At 32.2% G+C, this 17,998-nt stretch overlaps 1 protein-coding gene across 3 annotated transcripts in view; it reads right to left on the reverse strand.

Annotated features, from left to right (window-relative positions):
* Window positions 1-3,698: 3,698 nt before the first annotated feature.
* The window catches only part of LOC143046041 (uncharacterized), a 28,024-nt gene continuing 13,724 nt past the window's right edge, over window positions 3,699-17,998 (reverse strand). For all 3 annotated transcript variants that reach the window (XM_076219001.1, XM_076219003.1, XM_076219002.1), the window contains exons 3-12: window positions 17,891-17,970; window positions 17,207-17,344; window positions 16,720-16,835; window positions 15,957-16,075; window positions 15,364-15,476; window positions 14,074-14,204; window positions 12,677-12,795; window positions 11,955-12,130; window positions 7,954-8,067; window positions 3,699-5,199 (exon numbers count right to left, since the gene is read on the reverse strand). In XM_076219001.1, coding sequence (XP_076075116.1) covers window positions 4,941-5,199; window positions 7,954-8,067; window positions 11,955-12,130; window positions 12,677-12,795; window positions 14,074-14,204; window positions 15,364-15,476; window positions 15,957-16,075; window positions 16,720-16,835; window positions 17,207-17,344; window positions 17,891-17,970 — 1,365 coding nt within the window. In that variant the 3' untranslated portion in view covers window positions 3,699-4,940. The remainder of the gene's footprint in view (window positions 5,200-7,953; window positions 8,068-11,954; window positions 12,131-12,676; window positions 12,796-14,073; window positions 14,205-15,363; window positions 15,477-15,956; window positions 16,076-16,719; window positions 16,836-17,206; window positions 17,345-17,890; window positions 17,971-17,998) is intronic.

Consider the following 17,998-nt stretch of genomic DNA (forward strand, 5'->3'; position numbering starts at 1 on the left):
CTCAGTCTAGTATACCAAGAACTGCTTTATACAGCAGAAAAAAAATACTTCAACAACAGTAAACAGATAATGATTTTAACTGTCAAACTTAACCGTGACGCTTGTAAAATCAGAATGTTAATCAAACTGTGAAATCATTGTACAAAGCTTGAGTTAAATGAAAACCATTGGAAGCTGGGAAAACTGATTGGAGTCGAGTGCACCTGCAAGAGCGGGGTTCGAACTTACAACCTCAGTGTTGACTGGCTAGCGATTACAATAGTAAAGTTCTATTTAGACCAGTCCACTCGGCCACCGAGGCCTCTCTAAATGATTGGATGTGGACAAAAGTTTTCAAAATCCATCTATTTTACCAACGAAATAATCAAAGACCGTAAAAAGGGAGATAGAGGAGTGTTAATAGCAAGCAAAACAACACTTATAAGCACAGAACAAACCAAATTAAGAACTGAATGTGAGATTATTTGGACTAAAAAACAAATAGAAGGAAGCAAAAACCTCTATATTGGATCCTTCTACAGAAATCTAAAAAGCACACTAGAAGAACTTGAGAGATCACTGAGTATGATTGATACAAATAGCTACAACATTATACTAATCATGCTAATGGGCGACTTCAATCTTCCAAGCATAAACTGGGGAACTGGAACAATCAAACCAGTAGCTCAGTATGGTACAAACATCAACCAAAAGATGCTAGATATCATAAATGACTACAATATTATTGAACAGGTTGTATCAGAACCAACAAGAGAAAACAACATTCTAGATTTATGTTTCACAAACAACCATAACCTTATAATTAAAAAAAGTAGAAGTAGAACCAGGAATAAGTGATCATAACCTTGTTAAGATCACTATAAATACAAAGGCAAAAATTCATAAAAAAACCGCCTAGGAAAATATACATGTATAAAAAGGGAAACATGGAAGGTATAAGATCAGACCTAAGACCACAATTCAGCAGTAGAAGGTGTAGAAACATCATGGACAAACTTCAAAAACAAGTTACAGAATCAATTGAAAATAACATACCATCAAAGCATACTAACACGAGATTGAATCTTCCCTGGATGACAACAGAAACTAAAAAAATGATAAGAAAGAAACAGAGACTTTACGACAAAGCAAAAAAATCAAACAATAAGCAACACTGGAAAGTTTTAAAACTTTATAGAAAAAAGTGCAAGAGCAACTTCAAAGCAACCACGACCAATATGTCAAAGACATTCTGACACAAGAAGAACCAACAAAAGCACATACAGACAGAGAACAAATATATGCTACAACCAAGAAATTTTGGTCGTATATAAAAGGTATGAAGAAGGAAAGTAGTAACACAAGCATGCTTAATAAGAATGGTAAGGACATCATAAATGCAGAAGAAAAAGCAAACATTCTTAACCACCAGTACGAATCAGCATTTTCTGATATTGATTTTAACCAGTACTTAGACATACGATTCTATACAGCTGTTGAATTTAGGCTACCAAAATTACCAAGACCTATTGTACACATGAATCCAATAAATATGTCATTACCTGGAATTATCAAACAGCTGAAAAATTGGTCAAAACGCTTTAAAAAAACCTTAAAAAGTGGCATTTACTTCCTTAAAATGGTAGGTCAAATCCATTGAAACTCTGATGGTATGTTCCCTCCCATGTACCAGTGTAGTATCTGCCATTAGAAATTTGGAATGGTATGTGTTACCATAGAAACCAGCCAAAATGTCAAAAATTTCAAAATGCTCAAAAAGTAATGAAACTTAATATGATTGTTGACTGTCAAGTCTGCATGAGACTTTTGGAGTTGGAATTTCCAAAATGGCCACCGTTGTCATGGAAACTGCAGAAATGTTAAATATTTTCAAAATACTCCAAACTTAATGGAACTTAATATTATTGTCAACTGGCATGTATAGATAAGACTTTTGACTTTGGAATTTTCAAAATGGCTGCCGTTGCCATGGAAACAGCAGAAATGTGAAACTTTTGACAATGCTCTCATTGTACTGAAAATTTACAGAAAGATATATCGCAATTCATAGATGTGCATTCACTGTTAAGTTGTTTTGAAATGGCTGCCACTTAGTGGCAATGAGGGGAAGGGTGACATCCCCTATTGCTTGCAATGGCAATTCTAGTTTTGTTTACAATTGATGCATGAAATAATGCAACCATTATACTTTTGCTTTAGTTTCAGAGATATAAGCCAAACGCTACAATTTACCCCTATGTTCTATTTTTGGCCTTGTAGGCAATTTACCCCTATGTTCTATTTTTGGCCTTGTAGGCCATGTTAGTTGGCACACATTGGACACATTTTTTAAACAAGAGATTGATGCTGTTGCCAAGTTTGGTTAAATTTCTCTTAGTAGTTAAAGATGATAAAATTTTGGGAAATGATAACAAAAATTTATGGAAAATTAAAAAAAAAAAAAGACTTTAAAGGGCAATAACTTCTTAAGGGGTCAGTTGACAATTGTGTTGATGTTGACTTACTTGTAGATCTTACTTTGCTGAACATTACTGCTATTTAAAGTTTATCTCTTTCTATATAAATATTCAAGATAATAACCAAAAACTTCAAAATTTCCTTAAAATACAAATTCAGGGGCTTGTATGATTTGTCTAAAAATTTCAGGGCAGATAGATCTTCAACTGATGAACAATTTTACCACGCGTCAGATTTGCTCTAAATGCTTTGGTTTCAGATAAAAGCCAGAATTTTCATTTTTTGTTCCTATGAAATAAGTTCTGGCAGAACAAATGTCATGTGAGAACACATTTACACAGACTTAAAAACATAATTCCCATCCTACTATCATAGGCGCAGGCATAACAAAATCATTGCTTCATACCTTGAGATTATTATGCTTTGAATATAACTTATAAATAAGGAGATGTTGTATGAGGGATAATTAGAAACTCTTCATCCATGTCCCAATGTATAAAAAGTAATCAATTATAGGTCAAGGTACAGCCTTCAACACATGACCTTGGCTCACATAGATTAGCATGCTATAAAGAGCACTAAAAATGACTAGTGTAAAACAATTCAAACAGGAAAACCAACAATATAAAAAACAAGAAACACCTATGAACCTCATCAACAATGGACAACCATGCAAATATTGTCTGTTATGTTGACTCTCCCGGATTTATTTTATCTGAAAATTAAACCTGTGTCTATTGGTGTTATGATTAACATGCCAATAGGGATGCTACCTTACATGAGTTCATGGTAACTTTGTCTGCATTTTTTGGTACATAATAACTCTAATACCACATAATTCATTTTGGTACATAGTAACTCTAATACCACATAATTCATTTTGGTACATAGTAACTCTAATACCACATAATTCATTTTGGTACATAGTAACTCTAAAAAGTAAAATCACAAAAATACTGAACTCAGAGGAAAATCAATTCAGAAAGTCCATAATCACATGGCAAAATCAAATAACAAAACGCATCAAAAACGAATGGACAAGAACTGTCATATTCCTGACTTGGTACAGGCATTTTCAAATGTAGTCATGTACCACATAAATCATTTTGGTACATAGTAACTCTAGTACCACATATATCATTTTGGTACATAGTAACTCTAGTACCACATATATCATTTTGGTACATAGTAACTCTAGTACCACATATATCATTTTGGTACATAGTAACTCTAGTACCACATAAATCATTATTAAATTATTTATTTTAGAAAGGTTTGTTTGTTCATTCTTATTTCTCTCTCTCAATGTTTTTTTCTGTTATGTTTGTAACTTGATCAAAGTAGGACCTAAATTGGTTTAAATAGAAATTGTGTATTTTATTATAGTGCAAAGCAAAGCAAATGTTCACATCAACAATAAGATTATCAAAATCTATTTTTAATTATATACAATCATTCAAATAATTATAATCAATTTTTTTTTTAAAATACCCCAAAAAACAACAAATGAACTAAAAAATTTCTGATTTTTCCAAAGGAGTAGGTCCGGTAAGGGCTGATTTCGGCCTCAATTTTCAAGTTCATCTAACGAAAGATTTTAGACACTTTCTAAACACTTAAGTGTCTATTTCAATTGATTCAATTAGTTAATGGGGAAGATTTTAACTTAATAAGTCATTTAAAATGCCCCGATTCAAGCTTAAATATGAAAAATCTATCAAATATGCCAAAAATCGTCACTTTTCAGATGATTTTTGTCAAAAATGAAAGTGGCTGCATCTGTGTTCATCCTCAACCTTTATATATATTATGTATTATCATCAAATACAACTTGCATTTCAATATTATAAATGAACACGAATGCGCCCACTGTCATTTCAGACGGAAACCGTCTAAAATTTAAGTAAAATGCTACAATTGTGAAGATTTCAGTAATTTAGCATGACTTAATGATGCTAGTACCCGATATATGTGCATTGTTTTGTCAAAAACAGCCCATATTTATGTAGCAGAAGCATTCTACTTTGAAATAAATATCTAAACGATTACATTTTCACAATTTTCTAAAACTGCTATATTTTGAGGCCAAAAAGGGGTCTTACTGAACCTACTCCTTTTGAATTCATACATTGTTTAGATTTTTAATCTAATCATTTAATACCAAAGAATGTATCATCTCCTAATGTGTTAACCTGCAAAATTGTATTCTTTATAGAACTTTCTTAGAAGTGACTTTCACAAAAAAAATTAAATAATATTGGATTAATATACAACAAAACTAAAAACATCAAACATTTTACATTTTTGGTGCTTGTGGTTATACAAATTAATTACTAAAATGTACTATTCATTAGAGTAGTGAAGGAATAAATACTTTTTCAATAAAAATTTTGCAATCATGGTTGCATATGTTACAAAATCTGTAAAAAAAAATTATTTCCTGAGAATTTAAAACTTTTTGAAGTTTTATCAATACAAATCTGTCATATTTTGGATATTCTCAGTACCAATGAAGGGTGTGGTCTAATAGTTATACTCATCACCCTACGGAATGTAAATCCAGGCTTCATTTCAAACTTAAATTCTTTAATCAGTCTTGATATCACAGTTTTAATTTCCAATTGAGCAAATTTATTTCCAATACACATGTATGGTCCTTTACCGAATGGCATAAATGTCTTGGATTCTGAAGGTGATAAAAACCTCTCTGGTCTGAAGGTTTCACCATCTTCCACGTTCAATCTGAAATAAAATGAACTTTTATTTACTTTTACATCAAACATTAAATATATAATATTACAAAATGAAAATAGATTTTCCGTCAGGAGAGTTTGCAATTTACATATACTGCCTCTCATTCACTACTGATTGAACAAGTTCACAGGTACTGTACAAGACAAATTATACTTCAACTCTAAACCAACAGCTTCATTCTGTAGGAGACAAATACTCCCACTCCCCTATATACAACTCTTTCGTTCTGTTCCGAGGAGAAGTTTTATAATGTAAATGGTTTAATATTTATTATGTACATTCATATTGTTTTAGTTGATTATCATCTCTCATAAATCTGTACAGATTGGCTTATGTATACAAAATGTTTCTTTTATAAATGTATTGTGTAATTTTATACATAAGGTAAGACGTAAATAAAATATTGAATTGAATTAGTATACTCTTCCATTTTATCAAAACTGCTTCACCCTGTTAGTGGTACGACACAAAAATGAGTAGGAAATAAATAATCCAACTACCACAAAACTGTTTCATCCTGTTCAGAAGACACTGACATATTCCCCCATTACTATACAGATGTCTATATAAATTCTATAATTTCACTACAAGGGATCTATAACATAATTTTTCAAACATTAAAGGGTAATAACTCCAGCAAGATCAATAACAAAATTGGCAATGCTGAAATGTATTGTCTGCTTTATAACTTTACTGATTAAAATTGATTTTATTTCAGAAATTGTTTTAGGTTTAACATTAGCAGTGATCCATGAAATAGAAGTCAAGGTTAGATAAACCTTGTCAGAAATAAAAGTACACATTTTAATCATTGTATACACAAAAGATAGTTGACTTTTTACTAATAGTACTTGAGAAACCGACCTCATCAAAGAAATCTTAATCATTTGACTGTCAAATGAGGTCCATGTCAGATGGACATGTACAGCTTGGATTTTGTAGTCATTCTAATAAGTATATGACCATTATTAAACATACCTATGTAATGCTCCAACATGGAGGCCTATAACAGTGCCTGCTGGGATTTTGTAACCATTTTATCAAGTATGATCATTATTATACATACCTATGTAATGCACCAACATGGAGGTCTATAACAGTGTCTGCTGGGATTTTGTAGCCATTTTATCAAGTATACATACCTATGTAATACTCCAACATGGAGGCCTATAACAGTGCCTGCTGGGATTTTGTAACCATTTTATCAAGTATACATACCTATGTAATGCTCCAACATGGAGGCCTATAACAGTGCCTGCTGGGATTTTGTAGCCATTTTATCAAGTATGATCATTATTATACATACCTATGTAATGCTCCAACATGGAGGCCTATAACAGTGCCTGCTGGGATTTTGTAACCATTTTATCAAGTATGATCATTATTATACATACCTATGTAATGCTCCAACATGAAGACCTATAACAGTGCCTGCTGGGATTTTGTAACCATTTTATCAAGTATGATCATTATTATACATACCTATGTAATGCTCCAACATGGAGGCCTATAACAGTGCCTGCTGGGATTTTGTAACCATTTTATCAAGTATGATCATTATTATACATACCTATGTAATGCTCCAACATGGAGGCCTATAACAGTGCCTGCTGGGATTTTGTAACCATTTTATCAAGTATGATCATTATTATACATACCTATGTAATGCTCCAACATGGAGACCTATAACAGTGTCTGCTGGGATTTTGTAACCATTTTAACAAGTATACATACCTATGTAATGCTCCAACATGGAGACCTATAACAGTGCCTGCTGGGATTTTGTAGCCATTTTATCAAGTATGATCATTATTATACATACCTATGTAATGCTCCAACATGAAGACCTATAACAGTGCCAGCTGGAATTTTGTAACCATTTTATCAAGTATGATCATTATTATACATACCTATGTAATGCTCCAACATGAAGACCTATAACAGTGTCTGTTGGGATTTTGTAGCCATTTTATCAAGTATGATCATTATTATACATACCTATGTAATGCTCCAACATGGAGACCTATAACAGTGCCTGCTTGGATTTTGTAACCATTTTATCAAGTATGATCATTATTATACATACCTATGTAATGCTCCAACATGGAGACCTATAACAGTGTCTGCTGGGATTTTGTAACCATTTTATCAAGTATACATACCTATGTAATGCTCCAACATGGAGGCCTATAACAGTGCCTGCTGGGATTTTGTAACCATTTTATCAAGTATGATCATTATTATACATACCTATGTAATGCTCCAACATGGAGACCTATAACAGTGCCTGCTGGGATTTTGTAACCATTTTATCAAGTATGATCATTATTATACATACCTATGTAATGCACCAACATGGAGACCTATAACAGTGTCTGCTGGGATTTTGTAGCCATTTTATCAAGTATACATACCTATGTAATGCTCCAACATGGAGGCCTATAACAGTGCCTGCTGGGATTTTGTAGCCATTTTATCAAGTATACATACCTATGTAATGCTCCAACATGGAGACCTATAACAGTGCCTGCTGGGATTTTGTAACCATTTTATCAAGTATGATCATTATTATACATACCTATGTAATGCACCAACATGGAGACCTATAACAGTGTCTGCTGGGATTTTGTAGCCATTTTATCAAGTATACATACCTATGTAATGCTCCAACATGGAGACCTATAACAGTGTCTGCTGGGATTTTGTAACCATTTTATCAAGTATGATCATTATTATACATACCTATGTAATGCACCAACATGGAGACCTATAACAGTGCCTGCTGGGATTTTATAGCCATTTATAACATCATCATGTAAACTCTTTCTAAAGAAACATGGAACTGGTGGAAATAATCTGAAAAACAAGATTATATTTTAATATTAAATATATACAGTATTAAATCTTTTTTTAAGACATAATCAACACCTTGCAATCATTCTCTTAACCTTTTACAGTTGACCTTTTGTCTATACCAGGTATTATCTGAGAAATCAATCTAAAAGTAATAAAGAGCTGCCCCATGAGTGCATGAATGAGCCATCGCTTTTTCAAAAACTTCTCAATGTCATATCAGAAAATAATAAACTAGAGGCTCTCTCAAGAGCCTGTGTCACTCACCTTCACCTTGGTCTATGGGAATAACAAACAAAGCACACTCTCAAATATGGCTTATTAATAGAGTGTTTATTTATCTATCATAGTGAGGCAGAACAGAAAAAAAATGTTTCTCTCTTAAATATCATACTTTTCATGTTAAATGGCAAAAATGAATTTTTTTTTATAAAATTTGTCATTTATGGGCAATAACTCCTATAATAATTTGTCTAACAATTATGATGTATATATGGACAATTGGTAGAGCTCATTATTCTGAAGATATGTTTTCCTTTCAGATTTTCTTAATTTGTAGCCGTTCAAAAAATAAGACAAAACTTGCTTTTTACCCTTATGTTCTACTTTTAGCAATGTCAGCCCTGTTGGTTGGTAGACAGGGTTATCTGACACACTTTTTAATTAGATACCTTTATGGTGATTGTGGCCAAGTTTGGTTAAATTTGTCTCAGTAGTTTCAGAGGAGAAAATTTTTGTAAAAGATTACAAAAATTGATTATGAAAGACAATAACTCCTAAAGGGGTCAATTGACAATAAACACAATACCCTCAGGATGATTTAGACAAAGTTTGGTTCAATTTCGCCTAGTAGTTTCAGAGAGGATTTTTGTAAAAACTTACAAAAATTTACGAAAAGGTGTGAAAACTACTTTAAAGGGCAATAACTCTTTATGGGGTCAATTGACCATTTTGGTTATTGTATACTTATTTGTAGATCTTATTTTGCTGAACGATTTGCTGTTGACAGTTTATCTCTATCTATTAAAAAATTTAAGATAATAACCAAAAACTGCAAAATTTCATTGAAATTACCAATTTGGGGGCAGCAACCCAACAACAGGTTGTCTGATGCATCTGAAAATATCAGGGCAGAAAGATTTTGTTCTAAGGAACAATTTCACCTCATGTCAGATTTGCTCTAAAAGTTTTAGTTTCAGAGCTATTAGAAAACAAGAGTGCACACGCTGAAATGTCTCGCCTTCTTTACTTATAATTGATATTACCGGTATGTTGATAGTCCTAAATTAAAAGCTTTATTAAAACTGTCACATAAACTTAACATTAACTAAGAAAACTAAACATTGACCAATGAACATGAGGTCAAGGTCAGATGAACCATGCCAGGCAAACATGTGCAGCTAACAATTCTTCCATACAACAAATATAGTTGACCTATAGCTTATAGTTTAAGAAAAACAGACCAAAATACAAAAACTTAACACTGAGCAATGAACTGTAAAAATAATTACTGCGCGACTGACATATAGATCATAAAACATTTCCATACACCAAATATATACACATGGAAAAAAGTATTGCAACACCAAATTGAAATTGAAATTAAAAATACACTCTTTAATTTTTTGTGATATAATTTGTTAAAATAGAACTAGTTAAACATTATTTAAATATCACCTGAGTTTGATCAATAATCATCGACTCGATAAGTTCTTATCTGCACATGCAGCTACTGTACCCGTAAACAGAAAAACAGGTGTTTTTATCCTCATTGTTTTCAACACTTTAAACAACCAAGTTTATAAATTTATGTGATTGACACCTTGCAATGGGTTATCCTCAACTCCTAACCGCAGCAAGATGGCAGATTGTCAGCAAGAGAGAATCAGGAATGTCGCTGTAACAACCGCACGTATCTTTGGTCATCACCATTCCACTATTAGTCGTTTTGAGAATAAAAATAAGGCAATAAACATTGTGAAAGACTATCCGAGATCAAAAAGACCCCCTATGCCATCTGCTAGGGAAAATCAAGCATAATGAAGCTTGGTCAGAAAGAAACCAATTGTATACAATACAATCCTTAAAAGAGAGTGGTGGGCATACAAGAGCCTTTTAACGAAAATTGTTCGAGATCGACTCATCGCTACTGGTTATCGGCGATAAGACCATTCCGGGACTTTTGCTTACGAACAGACACACAGTTGTCCGTATCCAATGCAGCGCAGAGCTCGCCAAAGTTGGAAATTAGCATCGTGGAGGAAGATTCATTGTTCCAATGGAATTCGGTTTATCTTCCTTGGCCCGATCTTTGCCCGGATATGAACCATATCGAGCATATATGGGACACTATCGGGCGTAATGTTGGCGAAATGACACCCCAGTCAAAACACGTGATGAAATAAACAATACCCTTCATCAGAAATGGTTGCTGCTACCTTAGCAACAAATTAGTCGATTTATGGCAGGAATCAGAAGATGCTAAGTGGCGGTTAGCTGTTTGAATGGAGGCTGCGCACAAAGTACTAATTCTTTGGCGTATAACGATCAACCATGATGTGAACAATCATCTAAAGATTAATTTTGAAATGTCTGACATTGTAAAGTTCGACTACAGTAAAAGTTGTAAAATGCTGTTTTTTGTACAAAAAACACTTCATTTTGTTATTAAAATTGTGGTTAGATAAATCTTTTTTTTTTCAAACATTTTTTGTTCGTTAAAATGCCAATGTGATCATACACTATGTTTCAATATTATCTTACAAACCTTTTATCATATTTCATCCAAAATAAAAGGCTGATTTTTCAAGTTTTAAAAAATCAAGGTGTTGCAATACTTTTTTCCATGTGTATAGTTGACCTATTGCATATAGTATTAGAAAAAAAGATAAAAACTTAACTATTACCACTGAACCATGAAAATGAGGTCAAGGTCAGATGACACCTGCCAGTTGGGCATGTACCCTTTACAGTCCTTCCACACACCGAATATACTAGACCTATTGCTTATAGTATCTGTGATATGGACTTGACCATCAAAACCTGACCTTGTTCACTGATCCATGAAATGAGGTAAAATAATAAGAGAAAATTTAACATTACACAAAAAATCCAAACTTTTTTTCAAGTAGTGGCTGAACCATGAAAATGAGGTCAAGGACATTGGACATGTGACTGACAGAAACTTTGTAACATGAAATCTATATACAAAGTATGAACAATCCAGGTCTTCCACCTTCTAAAATATAAAGCTTTTAAAAAAAAGTTAGCTCACACTGCTGCCACTGACATGGCCGGATCACTATCCCTATGTTGAGCTCTCTGCGACAAAAGTCGCAGGCTCGACAAAAACTGCATTTTACCCTCATATTCTATTTTTAGCCATGGCTGCCATCTTGGATGATGGGCGTGGTCATCGGATACATTTTAAAACTAGACACCATAAGGATGATTTAGGCCAAGTTTGGTTTCATTTGGCCCTATAGTTTTAGAGGAGAAGATCTTTGTAAAAGTTAAATGACGACGGACGACAGAAGCCAAGCGATGAGAAAAGGGCCAGGTGAGCTAAAAAACTAAAGGGAGGTTATTTAAATAGATATAAACAAGTCACCAAAATTTCATGAAAACTGTTTAAGGCAAGACAATAAAATTGGAATGAAAAATATCAGTAAATTTTTATCAAATATAAATATCTATCTCCATAATAAAACCTTTCTATAGAAATATTTTATCAAAATAACATCTTCCTGAAAGACTGCAGTAAACATTTTAATATAAAATACCTTGATAAAGAAGCAGTTTGAAAACTCTAACAATCAAATGTTCTATAGAACTCTTTATTAAATCTTTTGAAACTCTATATTTCTATGGATACATTCATTAAAAGTTACCTCATGGTTTCCTTAATAACACAGTTAAGGTATTTTAACTTGTCTAGTTTTTCTGAGTCACATTCAGATATACTGGTATCTGGGAAGACTTGATTCACCTCTGCTCTTACTTTATCTTGTATTTCTGGATACTGTGCAAGCTGTAATAAAATCCAGGTCATAGCTGTGGCTGTTGTCTGAAATGAAAACAAAAGTCATTTCAAGGTTATGATTAAATTAGAAGAAAAAATTGTATTTTGAGTATTCTAAAAGCAAATTTTCTAAATACAAAGGGCTTATCTATTTCGTATGTACCAATTTTGCTGATTGAGATGAATAATATTTTTTGTGTGGTTAAGCAATAGCCTACATTCAAGCTTATAGAAGATGTGTACTGTTAAACATCATAAACAGTGCCTTGGTGGTTTGTCTATATCAAAAACTCCCAGGAATAATAAAGACCCCGAAAAACACTAAAAAGACCAAAACATTTTACATGCAAATAAACCTCATACTAGATATGCAACTTCTTATAGTGCAACTAAATACAGAAATACAGAAATGTGCAGGATTTTGTAAAATTTTGTAAAATTGTCAAGAAATTCTACAAATACCAGTGATATTTTCAGACAAGAGTAAACAAGTCTATCAACTACAACAAAACTCAAAAGAGATATATGTGACCATTGTTTAAAAAATACAATAATAAATGAATGTTTAATTTCTGAATTAACTTTACTTACATCAAATCCAGCAAAAATAAATCCAATGATTTGACCGAATAACTCTTTATCCGATAATCCTGATCCTTCAGAATCTCTGGCAGACATCAATGAAGTTAACAAATCTCTATGTTTAGTTGCTGTAGAAAAAAGGTCAAACTTTTCAATCACGACTTAAAGCACTGTAAGGATGTACACCTCTGAGCCAAAAATTTCTAGAATAAATTTTTTTTTTAACCTGATTTGTGGGTTTAGATGACTGTAAAAAAATAATATGGTGGTGCACTATTTGTTTGCTAAGCCCCTTTGAAAGTACCCAATTTTGATGATTTTCTGATATAACAACAGTTTTTGCCCATTTTTGGGCTCTTATTGTGAAAAAAAATCACAATTCAACAACTAAAATTTTGTTCATACTTTCAATAGAGATGAAGTGGACCAATCTGAATAAATTTAACTTAAAAAAATTATAGGTAGGTGTTAATATAAAAAAAGTTTTATCATATGTCATACATAGAGACTGAAACGTCAGAAGAATACACCCGTTGCTTAAGAATCTTTTAAATTATACAAATGCCCAAAAAAGTGAGAACTTTCCCAGTCCCATATTTTTCTATCTAGTAGTTTTTTTTAAGCAGTTATTGAATACTTGTATTTACTGTTTTATTTATTTCATTTGATAATTAATTGTAGATTTCAGTGTGTACATGCACGTTACAACCTTTATAATTGAATAATTTAATTTTGAATGTAACACGTCTTCTGATTGGCTGACGTCGTTTTGTTTATCAGCTCATAGACATAATTTAGTCATGTGACCGTGACGTTATCAACGTTTTTTTATGGTTTACTCTGGTTAAAATGGAGTTAAGAATTAAATTAGAAGAAATAACTAATATTTTATCTGTCTATTCAAAATAACTTAAAAAATGTGGTGCACACTTTAAAATAACTCGCTACGCAAGTTATTCCGAATTTTTTATGTTATTTCTTCATAGACAGAAAAAGTATTACAGTCATTCCTTAAATGCATAAGGTGAGACGTAAATAAAATATTGAAATGATTCCGATCATAACAAGAATTAATTCAGGTATTGTTTTACCATTAATTTAACTATTGAAAAGGGTTTCCTAAAACAGAATTGACCCAACTAGGTCAAAGTGTTTTTTTTATAAATTTAGTAAGTAGTCAAGGCATTTTAATATCCAATAGACAAAATGATTAAAAATACTTCTCACGTTCCTTTCTTCTTAAAACAGATAAGATAATAAACAGTAATGTGAAAAATAATCATTTACAGTATAAGTTTTGCTCATTGTTTCAGGCCATTATGTGCCCTTAAGAGTTGTCTAGTTTGTAGATGTCTCATTCGCAAACATTGCATCATATTCTTAATTTTGTATAGCAATATACCTACCATTTAATTCTTGCATTTCATATTCTTTAATAATTTTGCTGGTTAATTCTATAACAAATTCTCTATCTGTTGCGGTTTTCTTATTTTTCTTTGTAGGAAGTAGTCTTGAAAAAGGCAGTAAATCTACAAAACTAAAAAAAGTGTATTTCTACATATAAATTATTATAATTGATACATGAAAAAAAAAAGAAAAAAAATGCCTTTATAGTACACAGTTGCCCCACTCGCACTATCGTTTCTATGTTCAGTGGACCATAAAACTGTGGCCAAAACTCTGATCAGCATTAAATTAAGAAAGATCATATCATAATTTCATAGGGAACATGTGTACTAGGTTTCAAGTTTGATTGGACTTCAACTTTATCAAAAACTACCTTCATCAAAAACTTTAACCTTAAGTGGGACAGACGGACGAACACAAAGAGGAACGGATGCACAGACCCCAAAACATTATGCCCCAACTCCCTAGGTAAAACTATCTGTAGAAATGACTGCAGAATCATAGTGTGAGATATCAAATAATTTGCAATGCTCATTCTACTGCAGTTGGTATAAACTATAATTTGATAATAATATCACCTAACTGCAATGTTTATAGAAATGATTCTGCTATGAATGTTTTTTTTTATTTTTTTATTTTATGAGCTGTAATCATTTTCCAGTATAAAGTAATAATGATGATGAATGTGTGTGTGTTTATTCAAATAAACAATCATGTGTTTTTGTAGCAAATGTAACATGCCTAACAGGATGAGAACATGTTCCTGTAATATGGATATGAACCCTGCTTTGTACTTGATACTTTTAATGTATTTTTTAATATGCTAGTTTACAAGGTACCTTATAGCAGGTTATTTTCACAGGTGTTAATTTTCATGACTTTCTTTGAATAAGGTAAACAAAATATTTTGATGGATTCAAAACTTTTATCAATACCTTTGCATGTACACTTTAATTTGGTGTAATTTATTTTGGTGATTTTGTTCTATCCGCAAAAATAAGCGAAAAATTAACACTCTGCTAAAATAACCTGCTATACAGTACTTGTCACCCTTACCAAAATTATTGTTTTAACCCCAATCTACTAATTTGATAAAACCCATGACCTCCTGCACTCGAGGCAAGCAAACTCTTTCCACATGACCACTGTGGCAGTTGTATGAATATATATTTTAAGTATCATAATAAATTCAGTAGGATATGAATAAGTGGTCATAAATAATTGTACACTTTTCAAGCAAAAGCCTTGTGATTTGTTATCTATTCTGAATTTCTGAGTCACAAACTTACGTGGTTCTAACAGAATCTACAAGATGTCTAAATTTCATTACGCCAGTTGACTTTGGATTCTCTAAAGACTGTAGGTCATACTGGAAACCACACTTACATATCACATCTAATGTCTGAAATATAGAAAAATTAGTTTTCTTTATCCATAAATCTTGGTGAGTATCTCAATACTAAGAACTGTCATTTTGATATCTTATTCTTGTATCTGTATGCATTTTTTCCTGAAATTCCAATAACAAATATCATATTTTTGTTCATTTTTAAAAATCTTACCAATAAATGCACACAATAATTACTAAATCTACACTATTTTATGCAGATTCAGGACAATGAATAACTAATCAAGGAACAGTACCCTTTGTTGCTTTTATGTATTCTAAAAGTTTGAGGTTTTTCTAGTATTGAGACATTATACATCATGCTAACAGTGAGGTTGTGAACAGATTTTCAAAATTTCAGGAAAATTGTATCTAATAGATACAGATAATCAGTAAACCTATTAAATTAATTTTCATAATTTAAGCAACCATATATAAGACAAACTAAAGTTTAATATAAATAATTTATGCACATATAATAATTCTATAACTTACTAAACGACTCAGGGTAGCTTGAATATCTATATCTGCAGTATCTGTACTAGATTCTGATAAAGCTTTGTTGTACAGTTGGAATAATGCATTACCTCTTTCTTGGAATACTGGAATCATAGCTGTTCAATACAAGAAAAAAAAGTTAAAGATAGGCTAAAAAATATCATAAGCTTCTCAGACAAGTCGAAATTAGGTAAAGATGATTTTGGTGAGAGGGTTTTAATTAGGGTTTGTTTTTCCAGATATTACTCTTTATATTACTTTTAATATGACCACCAGAAAGGTGTGCAGGTATAGAAGAAAATTTCTTGTCAAAGGGATCACATGAACTATTTTTTTTCTTCTGTGAAAGTGACTGAGTTCACCTATACATCATGCGAATGTTTCATGTATAGATCAGGAGAACACAAATATAATTTGCAAATCGTGTCGGGGGAAAAAAACACCTGTTTTGGAAACCATGGTAGTTTGAATCATTGCCAGGTTTAACCAAAGACTTGAAAATGGTTCAGCAAGCTGCAGTCAGTATTGGTTTGGAGCCAGAATAATGTGTCTGGGTAGGGTGACATGTCTTCCTGCAAACCATGTGAACAAGGATGTTAAATATCTGGCTTAGTCTGTCAGTCTAGTACTAAGCAGGACTGAGGGTTTATACTCATATCACATTATCATGTTCTCATTACTGAATATGCATTTTAAATTTACCACCAGACTTTATTACAGTCATCCATCAATCAGAAACTTCAAAATTTGTACAACTTACTATGAAGAAGACTGAGAACAAATCCAGGATTACAAATCTTTCTAATCATATGATGGTGTTCCCCAGACAACACAAATAATGCTGGACTTCCTGTCAATCCAGTTATTTCATTATTCCTGAAAAATAACAAAATAACTTTTAAACGGTTTTGGCTATTTCCCTAACTAGAAACATGAGTTAATTTGAATATTATCTAGGACTCTTTCTACAGCAAGGAATTTTCAGGATTACTGGTAAGCATTTAGCCTAAGACTCTTTCAATTTAGAAAGAGCTATATGAATGTAATATATATTAGGGGTGCAGCCCAAGGATTTATATAGTACTATACAAATCCTTGTGCAGCCCAAAATTCTTTCTTTAGCTGATTATCTTAATTAAGCTTCAGCATACACAACTTTAGGTAAACAAACTCAAAACTGAAAGGTGACAAGAAAACCCTCACACAAAGACACCCTAATTTTGTGTAGATTTGATCAGTGAACTTACTGTGCATCTAGTCTGTGATAATTTTTACTATTTGTAACTAGTATGTGCTGGAAAACCTCGGGGTCACCAGTAAGTAACCTCTCTTGACCTCCAAACCAATAAAATCTTATCAATTTAGATTTAAGCTGTGTCATCCACCTTAAAATATAGAAAGAAAAGAAATGAAATATTAAGTACAAATTTTCTGTGCATTCATAGCAACGCTGTTATACCTGTTTATTTCTAGTCCATAATTGAACTGACATTTGACATCCTTTTCAGACTTGCTCAGGATTTTGGACAATGACATCAAACACATTTTATTGCTAGTCAGAGATTGCCCTAATATCTGATGGCCTTTTTGGGATTTGCTTGAGTTTTGGGACAATAACATCAAACACAATTTATTGCTAGTCAAAGATTGCCCTGATATCATATGGCCTTTTTTGGACATGATAAGGCCATAGTTCTCGTTCATCACTATCATGAAAATAAGAATGATAGAGAAAAAAATCCTCTAAGGTACATATTAGCATTCCTCATAAACAAATTTTCTATATCTAATCGAACACATGAACCATTTTAATTGTTGTTTTGTATTGTAATGTTTACCCACTTTATTTTAAGGACTAACACTTTATGCAAGTGTAAACTTTTTATAACATTTGTTTAAGGTGCAGTTTATTTCCAGTCCCTATTCTATACCTCAATGCATTAGTCATAGCTTCTGCTCTTCTGGCTTCCAACATATTTCCTACTATTGGATAGTATGTTAATCCAGGAACCTGTAAACAAATTTAAAGATATCATACA

The sequence above is a fragment of the Mytilus galloprovincialis genome, chromosome 9 (genome assembly GCF_965363235.1).
Source record: "Mytilus galloprovincialis chromosome 9, xbMytGall1.hap1.1, whole genome shotgun sequence".
NCBI lineage: Eukaryota > Metazoa > Mollusca > Bivalvia > Mytilida > Mytilidae > Mytilus > Mytilus galloprovincialis.